The following is a 15,586-nucleotide window of genomic DNA, read 5'->3' as shown; positions in this document are numbered from 1 at the left end:
GACTGTGTGCTGAAGACCTGGGGGGTACGGGGGAAGGATTGCATGGAGGGGATTGTAACCATGGCAATGAGAAGATATAAGATAGAATGAATGTAAAACAAATGTTCTCCCATGTAAACTATCACATAATTCACAATAAAACATTTAATTAAAAAACAACAACAACACGATGTTTGCAATGTTATCCATAGCTTGTTACGATCTACACACCTGAATGTCTTTGTATAATTAATAAAGCACAAGTAAACATCAAAAGAAAAAAAAGAACACACTACTAATACTTGCAACCGCCTGGTTGAATCTCAACGGCATTATTCTGAGTGAAAGAAGCCATTCTTAAAAGTTGCATATTATATGGCTTCATTCTATGACATTGTGAAAGAGGAAAATTTTTAGCAATGAAGAACAGCTGAGATTGCAAAGGTTTTCAGTTGGAGGGGAAATGTGACTACAAAGGGGCAGCAGGAGGGAGTTCTGGAGGAGACTGGAACTGGTCAGATTCTTATTTTGTGGTGGTTACAAAAATCTTCAGCACATGTTGAAACTCAAAGTTGTACACGTAGACACACACAGACACATGTAGCAATTTTACTTTGTCAGTTTAAGGAATAAGATAAAAGATTAAAACAAAGCAAACATACTAAGTTACTGGCATCCTGGCATTCCTAGTTTTAAATACTATGCTATTACTTGGGTGAATTTTAATATAAATTAAATCTATTTTAAAAAGAACCACCAAGGAACTTGTTATTTGAAACAATACCCATAGTCAATCATTCTGTAAACTATACTAATACCTTCTGTGTCATTTTGAATTCTGGCTTTTGCTGTGCTCCTAGGGAACTGTGTGACTTCATTTCTGTTCCTTAAGCAAGTAGAATGTTATTGTTGTTGTTAAGTGCCATAGAGTCGGTTCCGACCCATAGTGACCCTGTATAGGGTTTCCGAGAAATAGCTAGTGAGCTTGAACTACCAACCTTGCAGTTCAAACCGACTTTGCAGTCTAGCACATTAACCCACAGCACCACACCAGTACTCCTCAGCAGCAGAATAGAGGTGGGCTTAAGATGACATTTGTAATAGTTGCTAAACTGTATCAGAATCATCTCAAGTAATTAAAAAAAAAATCCTATTCTTCCCCCAGCCTCTGGAGTCTGTTCTAGTAGATCTGGGATAGTCATTCTGATCTGCTGCCACATTTGGGGACTTCCAGAGCTGTTGATCTCTAACATCTCTCTCAACTCTGATTACTTGTATCATACGCTGGGTTGGCTGTATTCCGAGTCAGTTTTTCTTTCTCTGTCATATTCTCTATAGATTGAGAAATTCCCCACCACAAATTCATGATATTTTTATACAAGGTCACCAGTAGTTTTCTAAGAACACATGGATTTGTTGACTTTCATCAAACCATTTCCACCTCAGTGTTACCTTGACCTTTCCCAAGATGTTAATGCTTTCTCTTTGTGAGATCCAGCCCCACCCTTACAGCCCTTTACCAGGCTACCTCATATTCCATCTTTAAGCTTCATGTGTCAAGATATCCTAGCCTCCATTTCCTCAGTTGATTGGCCTCCTGGTTGGAGAACACTTTCATCTTGGAGATGATTGTCCAGAACTTGCAAGCTCTCCAGATGACCAATGACAGTGCGGGAGATGAAACGAGATGGATGCAGGGCAAAACTAGGGGTAGCATGTTCTTCCCATCTGAAAGATAAGATCTTCAGGAAGTAAGAAAAGAAACTTGAAGGGGAGAGAGCTGCAGTGAGGAACTTGGAACACTAATCCAGTTTCCTGCATCTCAGGTGTTATTCAGAAGGGGCCAGAGGAGCGTTCTGCCATCACTTTCAGCTTGAAGTCCCCCTATAGATAGCATTAAGGGCAGACAGCATAGGAAACCTCAGAGCTTTCACCACTGTCTACACAGGGGCTTCCAGCTTGTCTCTATACCAGGCAGGCTAGCCTTCTGCATGCCAGGTTCTTGGTGGTGCCTTGCTCTCAAGCTATGCCACTTTCACGCTCCCACCGGTCTCCCGTGGGATGGAGCCTAGTTGGGAGGGTGCTTAGGGAATGACCCCATCCCAAATCCAGGCCCTCCTTATCCATCTTAATCTACCCATCCAAGTGCAGCCTCACCTGCATCTCTCACTTCTCAGTGTGTGTCTAAGAAGGGAAGAGGTAAAGGCTGTCTTTCTCTTACCTCCAGCCCAAATGGAATGGGCCTGAGAGAACCCTAGGCTATTGCTGCTCCCCCAGCGGCTGAAATGAAATGACCCATTCCTAGAACTGGGAGCATAGGGCAGGGCAGGACAGGTGTGTGGAGTTGAATGAACTTGGAATGCCGCGGTGGTTCTTACTGCAGGTCAGCTACTGGTTCTGTGGGCCACCTGTTTATATGGCTCCGTGTTTGGATAGGGCCTGGAGAGAAAAGGTGGTACTGGGCTCTGGAGTCCTTTGTTGCAGTGATAGTGATCTAGTCGACTTGGTTCCACATCATAGCTACCCTGTATAGGGTTTAGTGGTGATGATTACGTGCCCTGGAGTTGATTCCAACTCATAGTGACCCAGTATAGGGTTTCCGAGGCTCTAAATCTTTACGGGGACAGTTCTCCCGTAGAACAGCTGCTAGTTTTGAACTGCTGACCATGAGATTAGCAGCCCGACTCATAACCACTACTCTACAAGGCTATAAATCTACGGGAGCAAAAAGCCTCATCTTTCTCCTATGGAGCGGCTGGTGGATTAGAACTGATCTCACGGATAGCCCACCTCGTAATATACTATGCTACCAGGGCTTCCAAATTACAAGCAGAGCGGGGTCAGAATGGCCCAAAACATTTGTTCCTCCTTGTTGGTCTGAGGCATGGGAAAGGTGAAGGATGATAGGCAAGTATACTGGAAGTGAAAGCTAGGAACTGACTTAAGGACAGTAAGACGATTTCCAGGTAGTGCCTGTTAAGTGCTATCTAGTCAGTCCCAATTCATAGCAACCCTGTATATAGGGTTTGGTTCAAATCGACTTTGCAGTCCAGCACATTAAACCACAGTGCCACACCAGGGCTCCTGGAAGTATTTATTTTAGGAGTACTGAGGGTGACCATCAGGAAGCACTGGAGAGCAAGGCAAGGAGAGTGTTATCAGTTCCACCTCACAGCAACGTATGTTCAACAGAAACATTCCCTGGTCCTGCTCCAACCTCAAAAAATAGTGTTGTTTGAGCCCATTCTTTCAGCCATAAGGCCAATGTAACTAGGAAATCAAGGAAACCCCTGCTTTAGTATCACAGCTGACCTTATCTCAGGTGACCTCACCGTGTCAAATATGTTCTCTGCATTATCAGTACACTTCCACTTTCACAATTCTGATGTGAGTCCAGGTGCTGCACCCCCAGTTCCTAGAAAGACCCATTTTACAAAGCAGGAAACTGCTGTTTAGAAAAGCTGAAAATCTTTCCTAGGGTCATAGCTCAGACTTGCTGATACCAAAGTCTATATTCATAAATATACTTCCCTATACTATTCTGCTTATATAGTCTTCCACCAGGTTTCACCTGAATCTTTCAGACTGAGGTGGCCTTTGTGTATGACACTGAAGCCAAGGCTAACCAGAAGTGGAATGTCAGCATCCCTCTTGAGTTCCTTTCCCCGCTGCGTGGCCCTCACCACACAGGGTTGAGAGGTCAGGGAATGCCAGGGGGCTGGTTCTAGAACAGCTCACTACACCACGGTGGAACACAGTTCCCACAACATATTCTTGCTGGGAGTTACAGTTCCAGGAATAAGTGCTGGGATGGCAGGTGGTTTGTACCCTGCAGCAGAAAGCAGGGGTGAAACATTAAGTTCATGTACTTGAAAGGCAGGAGGCAAATGGGAGAGCTTGTGAAACAGTGACCCAATGAGATTGAAATCAAGGAAACCCTTGCCCAGTTCCAGCTCCGTTCAGAACTACACCCACAAGTGTGGGCACTGGAATAGAAATCCAGGTGGAAGTTGGGCATGAACTATAACCTAGAATTTTGTAGCTAGAAGGGACTTACATAACCATGGTCGAGGTAAGTACATGACCTTCCTAAAACCACATAGCTAAATTAGTTGCAGAGCTGAGCCATGGATGGTGGGTGCTTTGAACTCTATTATTTACAGTTCAGCAATCCAGATGGTGAATAATCTATACATTTGACTTTTGGGACGACTGGATTCTTTCAGCCAAAGTGTTATTTTTATTAGCTCTGTTTAATGTCTAAGATTAGTAATTGCACTGGTCTAGAAGTCAGTTGTTAAGTGCCATCGAGTTGATTCTGACCCATAGCGACCCTGTATAGGGTTTCTGAGGAGCAGCTGGTGAGCTTGAACCACTGACCTTGCAGTTCAAATGACTTTGAAGTCTGACCCATTAGCCTAGGTGTAAGTCCAACATCTCTCTGTGGTTGAGCACCTACACAAATCCCCTTATGCTCTAGAATTTACTTGTCCATCAATGACATGGGGAACATCCTCCCTTCCCTGAGAGGGCCTACAGTCTTAAAAGAGTATCTTTTTGCCTCTGATTTACCTACTGCACAAGACTAACGTTTTTTATAAAGGAAGGAAACCATTATCAGATTCTACCACGCATTTTGCATCATGTTAAGTTGATTAAAGGAACAGAGTGACCCATTTAGCTGGGCCAAGTCACTTAAGAGTGGAAGTCTGGAGAAGAAATGTGAGAGCTTCTCACTCCCTTCCAGTCCTGCTCAGGTTCCAGGTTGGCTTTCTTCTTTACTCTCCTTCCTTGGGCTCCAATTCTCCACATATGGGAGCTGGAGGGATTTTAGAACATTTGCCGACCCAGGTTCTTCCCTCATGAGGGCCTACGTTGGGTTATGTGGATTTCTCCTGCTCTGTAGAGCATGTGTTCCTCCCAGAGCCCAGAGCAGAACTATGCTCAGCAATTCCTGAGACACCTGAGATATGTCCTATTTTCCTCTGAAGAGTAAAGTTAAAGCAAAATATGAGGGAGAGAGCCACTTACGTTCTCATCCCTCTAGCCTAGCTCAGTTGAGTGTCACTGTTTCATCTTCCAGTGCTCTGAAAATCCCATTGTCGTTGAGGTACCTGAGCCTGAATTCTTGAGTTAAGACAGCCATACGGATACAGGAGGGATGGTGAAAATGTGATTAGCAAACAGGTAGGTTGAAATTAAACAGGGGAGATGATCAAATACAGGCAGAATCCTACTTTGTCTGTTTTTTCCATTCTTCTTTATTCCATAAACACCTAGTTACAAGTTGCACAAATCAAAAATAAAGGAAGGGAAGGGTGTAGGGAAGATTTCTGTGGTGTATGTGGGTTGGGGAGAAGGGAAGGAATTGGGAATGAGACCGGTCCTCTACCTCAACAGTCCTGGATAAGGGCGAGTGGCCCCTGGAGAGGGGCTCTGAGGAAGAGGTGGGCCCAGGAGAGCTGAGGATGGAGGTGGTCCCTGGACCCAGAGCTTACCGCCAAAGACCCTTCCTTCACTGCGTGGCAGGGGCAGAATAGGGGAGGTGAGAGGATACTGGAGCAGCAAAATGAAAAATCAAGTTAGCGGATACAAGAGAAGGAGTCATCATGGTAAGGGAATTAAAGAAGAAAAAGTAGGAAGGGGCTGTGAAAGTTCTCCCTGAGTCCCCCAGGGAGAGGTGGGGGCCAGCTTGCCTATTAATTTAATATTAAATTGGGGGTGGGAGTTGGAAAGGGAAAAGTTATCTTAGGGGATGATTTCTCGGCCTCTCACAGTTTGTACCTGGAAGGGGAAGAAAGATGAACACAAGTCAGAGGAAAGAGAAAACATTAAAGTCACGAACTGGGTTTAATTCCCTGTCCTAGCTAGTGTGTTTCTTCTTCTCTTTCCAAGCCAACTAAAACATACATGATTGAAGACAGTATTTTGTAGAAACCTGTACTGCTTCTGCCTCATGGCTTTACTGATAAATAGCACAGGTATAGTCCAAAGCCCTCACCCCTTCCGATCCCTCATGATTCCTCTCTCCAATACTTACAAGGCTGAGGGTCTGGGGTCTTCACCAGTCATAGCGGCGAGACTGTCGGGAGGGGGAATCCTCAGGTCCCTGTATAGCCAGGCGGGGAGGCCCCTCAGCCCTCCGCCCCCCACCCCCTGATGCCTCATGTCGTCGAAATTCCAGAGGGCGCTGTTGCCGGAATCGGGAAGTCTCCCTCCGCCACTCATCATCAAATGCTGCAGCCTCACCTAGAGAGAACAGAGATCAGATTTGATACCTGTATACAGGTAGGTAATGGTGTCTGCAAGCAGGTGTAGAGTGAACCATAGCCTTCTAAGATCAAGAAACGGACAAATTGATATAAATGTGAGTAGGGGTGGGAAATGTGTTGGGGAAAGATAGCAACTCTATTTAGCTTTTTGGGTTTCAGCCTGGTTCTAGTGGCAGGCCTAAGGCATAATTAATGGAAAAAGGGATGGGATAACTATTCAATTTGTTGTTCTTGTTAAGTCCTGGCCAGTCGATCTGACTCAAAGTGACCCTGTATAGGGTTTCCAAGGAGCAGCTGGTGGATTTGAATTGCTGACCTTGTGGTTAGCAGTCCAGTGCTTATCCTAGAGTGAGTGACTCCAACTATTCAATTAGATCCGCTTAAAAAGCATAGTTCCATGCACACAATAAGTATTTAATAAATATTTGTTGATCTGCAAAAATAAAGAGAGGAGAAAAAAAAATGGATGGCAGCAGATAAAGAGTGTTGTTGTCAACATGACTAGGTGACAAAGTTTGCTGCTCCTTGGTGAGAATATTGTTAACACCTCGCTCAACTCCCAGCAACCAAATGAGGTAGGAAAATAAGGTTCCCAGCCTTAATTTTGACCAAGAGGTGGGAAAGAGAGCTGACACTATCTCCTAGCTCACAGGAGCTGGACAGGGGACTATTGAAGAGGAAAGGGCGGTGGGCGGGAAGGAAGGCTTACTCTCATCCAAGTTGATGTAGTCCTGCCGCTCTTCCTGGTCCCCTGTGCGGTGGTTTCGGGAGCGCTGAAGGATATGAGCCCTGTCTCGAATGTGATGCCCAATGGACATCTGCTCTAGTCCACTGTCTGAGTCCCGTACAGTCCTCCGCGTCTCCCGGATCTGGGATAAAAGCACAAAACAAAACATGGCACATTCAGCTGCCCCTTCTGAAACCTGGCTACACCAACCCAGGACAAATAAACCATTCAAACTCCAATCTTGGGAGAAAAACAAAGGCAGGGTTTCTGTGGGTCCCATTCAATCCTGTCCTCTGTGGGACAGGAGAACCTCCAACTCACGCCGCCTGGTGCTGAGCGCATCTCTGATGTCTCTTGGTAGACCTTGGGAGCACCATCTCCAGTATTGGAGTAGGAGATGACCGTGGAAGAAGAAAAGGTCTGGCAATTGCCTCCAGCAGTCATGTGTTCCTGAGGAGGCAAGGGTATGACAGTACTGAATAGGAGGAGTTTCTCCTCTGGAAAAAGAAGCCTACCCTTCAGGAAAAAGTTACGCCCCTCAACTGCATGTTCTTGCCCATCATCTTTCTCAAAATATGAGAACTGAGAAAACATCAGCCCTTACCACTGTTCCCCAAAACCTTCTGGGTCTCACAATAAACAAAAAGGACCTTATGAGATTAACTGTCTACTTAATCACACTCAGCCTTGAGAGCAGATGCTGGATCCCCAGTTTTCTCGGGGTTCACTGACTTTACACCCAACCTGACCCAGTACACTCTTCCCCACTCCTAACTCAGAGGATTTGAGAGCTGTCAGCATCACAAGGCTATGGAAGGGTAAGGGACCAGAGTCTCACCATGTTCCCAATCATGTCATTCATCATCCCAAACATGTCCATGAAGCCACCCGACTAGAGGAAAGAAATGGAAAACAGTAAGAAAACCAAAGCCAATGCTCAGAGATGATCATGCCTGGGTACCCAGGCTATACATTCCTGTTCTCTTCTCCTTTCACACCAAATCATTGATCTGTCAACTGCCTCGTTTGCCATGATGATGATGCCCAGCTACCATTACTGAACATTTTGATCAAAGCATCGTGATCAAAAGGAAGAAAAATGCAGAATAGAATTTCAAATTCTCAGAGGATCTGTAGACTTTCTGGAGCCATGGAAGGTAGATAAATCCCTAAAACTATTATTCTGTGATCATCTTTAAACCTTAAACCAAAAATATCCTTGAAGTCTTCTTAAAATTGAATTAATAGTTAGCTTAACTAGTAAAAACTGTCTTGCCTTGAGAATGATGCTCTTTTAACAATTATATGGGATCAAATTGACAAGAGCAACTTGAAAGATTAGATAGGAACCTTGTGGGGTGGCAATGAGTTCAGTTAATGGGGGAGGAACAACTCAGAAAGAGGATGAAAATAGTTACACAACTGAAAGAATGTAATCAAGGTCTCTGAAATGTACATGTAGAAAATTGTTGAACTGGTATATATTTTACTGTTTATACTCTCAACAACAACAAAAGGAAAATTTTTTAAAAAGTTGTTTTCACATTCTCCATTACCAGGATCAAGAATACCGATGTTTCTCTTTCTCCTCCCTTATAGTGTAGATTTATGGTCTCTATGGCTGCCTTGATCCAATTTTCCTTCTTCTCCTGACTGCCATATTTCCCCCTACCTTTAGGAAGTAACAACAACCTATGAAGAGGTAGGATATGAAGTTATTTAAAAATCTACTAAGAACCACCTCTAGTTGGCCATTCAACTACACCTCTCTCCTCAAAAGAACAAACTTTGCTAGACAATTACATCTTCTTAATGAGTATGACTCCTCTAAGTACAGGAGTCAGCACATAAGTTAGCACCTTTCATTCATAGGGCTCATAGCACCTTGCAGACTCGTAACTTAGGGAACACTATAATAAGAGAAGATCCTGGGGTTACCCATGAGGCTATTTAATGTGTCTGAGATGGAAGAACATAGGAAAATAAGAAACTCACCATTCCCAGCATCCCAAAGGGGGAAACAGCCCCTGCCTAAGAATACATAAGGAACAGAGATCAGAACCTACATCCTCTCATTACAATCCCAAATCAGTCCCAAGGTCTCAGCTTATTTTTCCATCCCCCTCTCAAAAGGGAATCAGATTCTTTTTTCCAGACCACAAAGAACTTGACTTGGCCCTTTGACTGTGGTTTCTGAAAATAAGTGGAACAATTAAGATGCCTTTGTTTTTTAAAACAGCCAAACAAATAGGGGCTACTTAGGCCCCACACCTGGCAAAGGAACTTCAGGAAAGGATAGAGCCTAGTATAGTCATGCATATTCACTGACTGGATAGATGACTAATTTGCATTAAGGCACAAATCACTCATATTCATTGAGGTCCCAATGACTAGGGGCCCAAGGCAGCTAAAGTGCTCTTTGAGGTTCCAAGGGTTGGTGAGAACATCTATGCATGAGCAAAAATACAACAGCAAGTCCTTGGGATAATGTTAGCCTCTTGGTGCCAGGATCTCTCTCAGAGCTGGCCTCAAGTGGCTAGGAATGTTCTGATCCAGCTCAAGGTTTAAGTAAGAGTTAGAGTAGCTGATTTCAGAGATGGAGAAGTAGTAAGTAAGAGTTAGAGTAGCTGATTTCAGAGATGGAGAAGTAGAAAAATGAAGACATTATCTCCACATTTTGGGGATAAGCCTTGTATTGATTTTTACTTTTCTTTTACTCCTAAAAGGCCATTAGTTTGCCAAATTTACTTCTAACTTTATTTGGGTCTCAGCAGGTAGTTGTAGCATCATTACCTGCATTCTGCGGCTGGCAGGTCTTGTCCCTGGCATGTTGCCATCTGTAATGCTGAGGAAGGGGCTATATCCAAAGCCACCCGACAACATGCGGTTCATATGCTGACGGTGAATGGCAAAGGGGTCCCTGTGGAGTGAGTATCTGGTATGATGACAGAACCACCATGAAGGTTGATAACCTCCCACTCAATCCTACCCACACATTCACAAAAGTCACAGGGCAACAATGGCACAGAGGCACCCAACTTCCCCTCGTAAGTCAGAGCTACAGCCATTCTCCCAGTTCCAAACATTCCCAGCAAAGGGAAGTTAGATGTCTGCCTGAACTCCTCAGAGACCTGAAGTGGAGTGGGATGAGAGCACTATAAGGCATGAGGAGAAATGAACACTCACATCAGAAACATGGGATCCTCAGGCTCGGTGTCCCTCATGAAGCGGAACATCCTGATCTTAGCTGCAGGGGGCTCCACACTGTAAAGAGGTACAGGCTCAGATACTTGAGGGTGGCCAGCCTTTTGCACACTGTCTCAGTGCAGGGACTCTCAGAACACTGTCCCTCCCCAAAACTAACTGAACCACCCCCCAAACCTTCTTCAACTGTTTAATTCCACCCTCTAGGAAGAGAACAGCTCCTTGACCCTCTCAATGAGAGTCATGAATACATTTTTCAAGACTCTCAATTTTCTACTTCCCTCCCTAAGAGCCATCCTCTTCCCAAAGCCCTGCTCAGAGACATACGCCCCCACTTCCCTCGACTCCCCAGTACAGGATAAGAATCCTACGGGCGGGACCTTCCATGCATTACAGACCCTAACCCCCGCTCCCTCTCTTGACACCCGGCCGCTACCAGGCCACCCCCAAGAGAGCCTCAATGTCCCCTCCGCATCGGTCGGTGGCCCCCAGCTCCTGACTCCTCGTCGGGCGAGCAGAAGACGCAGGCCCGACCCTCTCTCCTCGCCATCTCCCCTCCCAGCATCCTGGATCCACAGCCCCATGAGTCCGTTCCCGCCCCGGACCCAGCTGCCCACTCTGCCCGAGCCTCACCGGTCCCCGAATCGGGCTCAGCGGCCCATCCGGCCAGTTTCGTCTCTCGGTACGGTACGGGCTCAGGAATCGTGGCCCAAGACACGGAGATTGGTCCGGGCTGTAGCTCTTCGGCCTCCTGCGCTGCCGCCGCCTCCTACAGCTGCCACCTCTGTACCCCCCCGCGGCCCACGGAACCCGAACCTCAGCCAGGCCCGGACGGAAATGACGTCATGACACACCCGCCCATCCCAGGGCCGGGCCTTCTGGGGCCCCGCCCACCGGTGAGGGTGGAAAGAAGGCTAAGGCCCCTCCCCTCCCTCCCCCAGAGTCTGGAGGACGTGGAGTAAGAGAGCAAACGGGGCAGAACCTGGGGCCAGGCCGGGTTTTCTGGGGAGGCAAGGGGGAAGGTTTCATTAATAACCTGGATATGTGTTCGGTGGACTGAGAGAGGCACGTGTAAGGGGGTGGATAGGAGAGGAATCCATGCCTAGAGAGGGATGGGGCGGGGCGGCGCGGCGCATGTGCCCTCAGGGGAAGGAAGAGGGCGTAGGGCAGGTTCCGTGGGGGAGGGGCAAGCTCTCTGCTGGCGATGGGGTGGGGCAGATCCCTAGGGGGTAGCACGAAGCAGATTTTCTACTGGGGAAATGTTCATCCCTTGTGGGAGGAAGGGCGGCATTTCTTCGGGGGAGGCGCTAAGGCCAGTCTTTCGGGAGGAGGTTCGTTCCAGGCAGGGGCGGAGTCCCCAGAGTGACGTAGGGGAGGAGGTGACAGCTACTGCCCAGGTCTTGCAAAGAGAATTCAGGTCGGGGAACTGGCCACGAGATGGCGCTCCTCGGCCAGGCTGGAACTGCAGCCAATTAGGAGACTGGCGTCTGGGAGGCTTCTGGAACCCTGTTAGACATCAGTGATGGCTTGGAGGGGGAATAGGTTCTAGGTTTGAAATAGTTTGTTTTTAATCCTCTCGCCTTTTTCTAAATTCTGTGTTCCAAAAAGCTCCTAGTCCTGCAGGCAGATAGATAGGTAGGTAGGTAGGTCAAAGGTCTAATGTTTGGGAGAAGAAAAGGGTGGCTAGCTCAATTAAACAAAATCACCCAGGACAGAGCTGAAAACAGGACCCAGGAGACCTGACTCCAAGGCCAAAGACTGATACTTTGACATACTAAATACATAAAAGCTGGCACTGCTGGAGAAGAGCCCTCCCCCTTGGGATCAGGGGATTTGGACTGTCTAGGACGGACTTTCGACCAGACTCATCCAGGCTAGTTCTCCCTGATTCTTTTTCTGGCTGTTCACCAAATTAGTGCTGTGTGGAGCCTGACCCTATGAGAAAGACTTGTCCTCAATAATTCCTGGGGGACTGGAGAGAGGGTGTCTCTGCTGACCCCGAAAAAGGTGCTGGGAGCTTCTTAGGTGTCTTTGAACTTGATCATTATTAAAAAGGAAAAGACAATAGTGGAAACAGAGGGGAACAGAGACAGATAATTATAGACAACTAACTGGAGAATCAAGATGAAGAGTCAAAGGAAGACAGAACAAAAGAAAAAATGGGTTTTCATTTATATTTCTGGGGAAGAGACATGGTAAATCATTTAAATTGGTCTTCCAGATGTTCCATTTCTATTGGTATTCACCATACAATTTACTGCCCCTTTTCTTTTTGCCCCAAACCAAAGTAGTTAGAATGTGATCAAGCTTTACCTCAGTGAAGGATCTGCTGCCCAGATTTCACTAAATGTGTAGAATCCCCTTCCAGCTTCTCCCTTTTCATTCCATTATAGTTAATCTTAAACAGAATTGGGTAGAAGATAAAACTTAGCTTTGACCTCCTCCTTTTGTCTTTTTCCATTACTTGGTGTCCACTCCCTACTGCCTTTAGATGCCTGGAGCCCTTTCCTTTCTTCTTCCAAACTGCAAACCCGTCAGGTTTACTCTTGCACGATTTTAAATCAATGTATTACCTTCCTATGAGTATTTATAAACTATAGCTTAGCATCAAACTATGAGAAACAAAGCTCCAAACTTGGGCCTTGTCCCAAGTTAAAAAGAAATCCTCGAACAGGTAGAAACAGAAGAGGAGAAAATGCAAGAGTTCACTTTCAGAGTGCTGGGAGACATGCCAAATACTTGGCTATCTACAGCAGAAATTGAGAGATGGAATTTTTACAAGTAACATTTCTGCACCCTATATACAGAGTTTGTGTGTTTGTCTTCCTTCTTCCTCTCTTTCTCTTCCTTTTTCTTTCTCGCTTCTTTTCTTGTTACTTTCTTGCTTCCTTCTATCTCTATTCAGTCGATGCTCATGACCAAGAATCCCTCACACACTTACACAGATGATAAGATGTAAGAGGGATAATTTTTTTGCAATGACATATCAGACAAGGGACTAATCTCCTAAAATTTATAGAAACTACAACACCTCTACAAGAAAAAGGCAAACAACCCAATTTAAAAATAGGCAGAGGACATGAACAGACATTTCACCAAAGAAGACATTCAGGCAGCCAACAAACATGTGAAGAAATGTTCATGATCATTAGATATTAGAAAGATGCAAATTAAAACAACAATGAGCCATCTTAACCCCAGCAGTAAATAGCAAAGTTCAAAAGAACATAACACATGCTGCCAAGGGTGTGGCGAGACTGGGACCCTCCTACATTGCTGATGGGACCATAGGATGGTACAGCCACTGTGGAAAACGATATGGTGCTTCCTCTAAAGGTTGGAAATAGAAATTCCATATGACCCAGCCATCTCTCTACTTCCTAAGAAAAATGAGCCATGACACATGCGCATCTGCTGTAGGATAAACGCTGGTGTGGCACTGTAGGTAAATGCACTGGACTGCAAAGTTGGTTTGAACTGCAAGGTTGGTGGTTCAAGCTCACCAGCTGCTCCTTAGTAATCCTATACAAGGTTGCTTTGAGTCAGAACCAACTCAACGGCACTTAACAACAACACTAACCACAAGGGTAGTGGTCCAAATTCATCAGTCATTCCTTGGAGACTTATACAGGGTTGCTATGAGTTGAAACCAACTTGATGGTTCTTAACAACAATAAATGTTCATCAAAGCACAATTAACAATAGCAAAAAGATGGAGACAGCCTAAATGCCCATCTGTAGAAGAATGGATAATAAACTTTGGTATATACACCCAGTGGAATACTACGCAGCACTGAAGAATAAAGATTAATGTGTGCAACACCTCATAACATGGATGAACCTGGAGGACATTATGCTGAGTGAAATTAGTCAATCATAAAAGAGAAATATTATATAAGACCACTGCTGTAAAAACTCAAGAAAGGGCTTACATGCTAAAAGAAATATTCTTTGATGTTTATCAGGGGTGAAAGGGAAGGGAGAGTAATTCACTGGCTAGAGGGTAGACACATACTAACTCAGGAGATTGGGAAGGCAATAGACAACAAGAGGGAGTTTGGCAGGAGAATGATGAAGACAGATGAAGACAAAAAGAGGAAGGCAAGGATTAAAGGGGAAAGAGGTAAATACTGTATATACACAACCCTGTAACAGCAGTGCTCTGTGGGTAGACACATCGGCAGATACACAGCCTGAACAGGTATGGGAGGGAGAGTGAAAATATCCCCACAAATGTATAATGGTTTGATAGAAGATATTTGTACCTCTGCTGCAAATGCCAGTGCATGTGGTGGCACATACAAAGAGCAAAATGATGAAAACTTCTTAGACATTATCGAACATCTTAAGCCAATGAGTTTCTGGGCCTGGGGCTCAGGCCTATTGTCTCAGGGGACACCATGGTCAATTGGTATAACGTAGTCCAAACAGATAATATTCTACATTTTACCTTGGTGAGTAGCGACTGGGATCTTAAAAACTCATGAGGGCCATCTAAGGTGCAACTATTTGTCCCTCTATGTGCTGAAGAAAGAAGAATGTTTAAATTGAAGATGGTTGGAATCAAGTAGTCCAATGGACCAAGTCAACATGTGAACATCAATTACCAAGATCAGAACTAGATGGTGCCTGGATACCACTACCAACTGTTCTGCAAAGGATCGCATTAGGAGGTCTCAACAGAGTGGGAGAAAGTGTGGAACAAACCTCAAAATTATATTAAAAAAAAAAAAAAAGATCCTTCAGGTCTGGACTGGAGCTCACTCTCATGACCCAATTTTCAGACAAGCAGTAAACAGGTATATAGTAAGGATAACAGCACTAGTGAAGCACGCTCACCATAGAATGGTCAATCATTCAAGATCAAAAGGGTAACATTTATCTAAGGACCAAGTGGAGAAGGGATAGGAAGGAGGGTGAAATGGAAGTAGGAACACATGGAGGAAGCATGGAAGGGATTGCAATCATTGAGATGAAACAAAGTATATGATTTTTTTAATGTAAAACTAATGATCTTTGTAAACCTTCACTCAATTCACAATAAAAAGTTTCAAAATAAATAGATTTTCACTTAAAAAAACTGTGGGAGAGACAGTAGTCCTTAGCAGGGTAAGGCTGAACAAAAAGAGAACAAGCATTGTTGGGAAGGAAGGTGTCAAAATGCACAGAGAAAATACCAGAAGTTAGTCTAACTATATATTTATTGTGAGTAGATACTATTCAAATGGGGCCATCAACCTGAAGGCACACCAAAGAGGGGATAGTAAAAGCAGGTTATATGGGTTGAATTCAGGCAGTGTAGTTGACTGAAGGGCATTGTAATTCTCCAAAGGAGCCCAATACCAAGGGCAAAAATTATCTCTGATAAGCTGCTTAGGATCAGCACAGGACTGGGAGCCACAAG

General features: G+C 45.0%; 1 protein-coding gene across 1 annotated transcript; it reads right to left on the bottom strand.

Moving 5' to 3' along the window:
* Positions 1-6,040: 6,040 nt before the first annotated feature.
* MLF2 (myeloid leukemia factor 2) lies at positions 6,041-10,214 on the bottom strand. The gene is made up of 7 exons (XM_006862641.1): positions 10,165-10,214; positions 9,772-9,898; positions 8,974-9,009; positions 7,817-7,870; positions 7,300-7,428; positions 6,961-7,120; positions 6,041-6,228 (listed from the first exon to the last, which is right to left on the bottom strand). Exons 1-7 carry the CDS (start codon positions 10,212-10,214, stop codon positions 6,041-6,043), a joined length of 744 nt encoding a protein of 247 aa, XP_006862703.1.
* Positions 10,215-15,586: the final 5,372 nt, after the last annotated feature.

The sequence above is a fragment of the Chrysochloris asiatica genome, unplaced genomic scaffold (assembly GCF_000296735.1).
Source record: "Chrysochloris asiatica unplaced genomic scaffold, ChrAsi1.0 scaffold00050, whole genome shotgun sequence".
Classification (NCBI taxonomy): Eukaryota; Metazoa; Chordata; class Mammalia; order Afrosoricida; family Chrysochloridae; genus Chrysochloris; species Chrysochloris asiatica.
The sequence above is the reverse complement of the archived record's forward strand: the minus strand, read 5'-3'. Positions and strand labels throughout refer to the sequence as shown.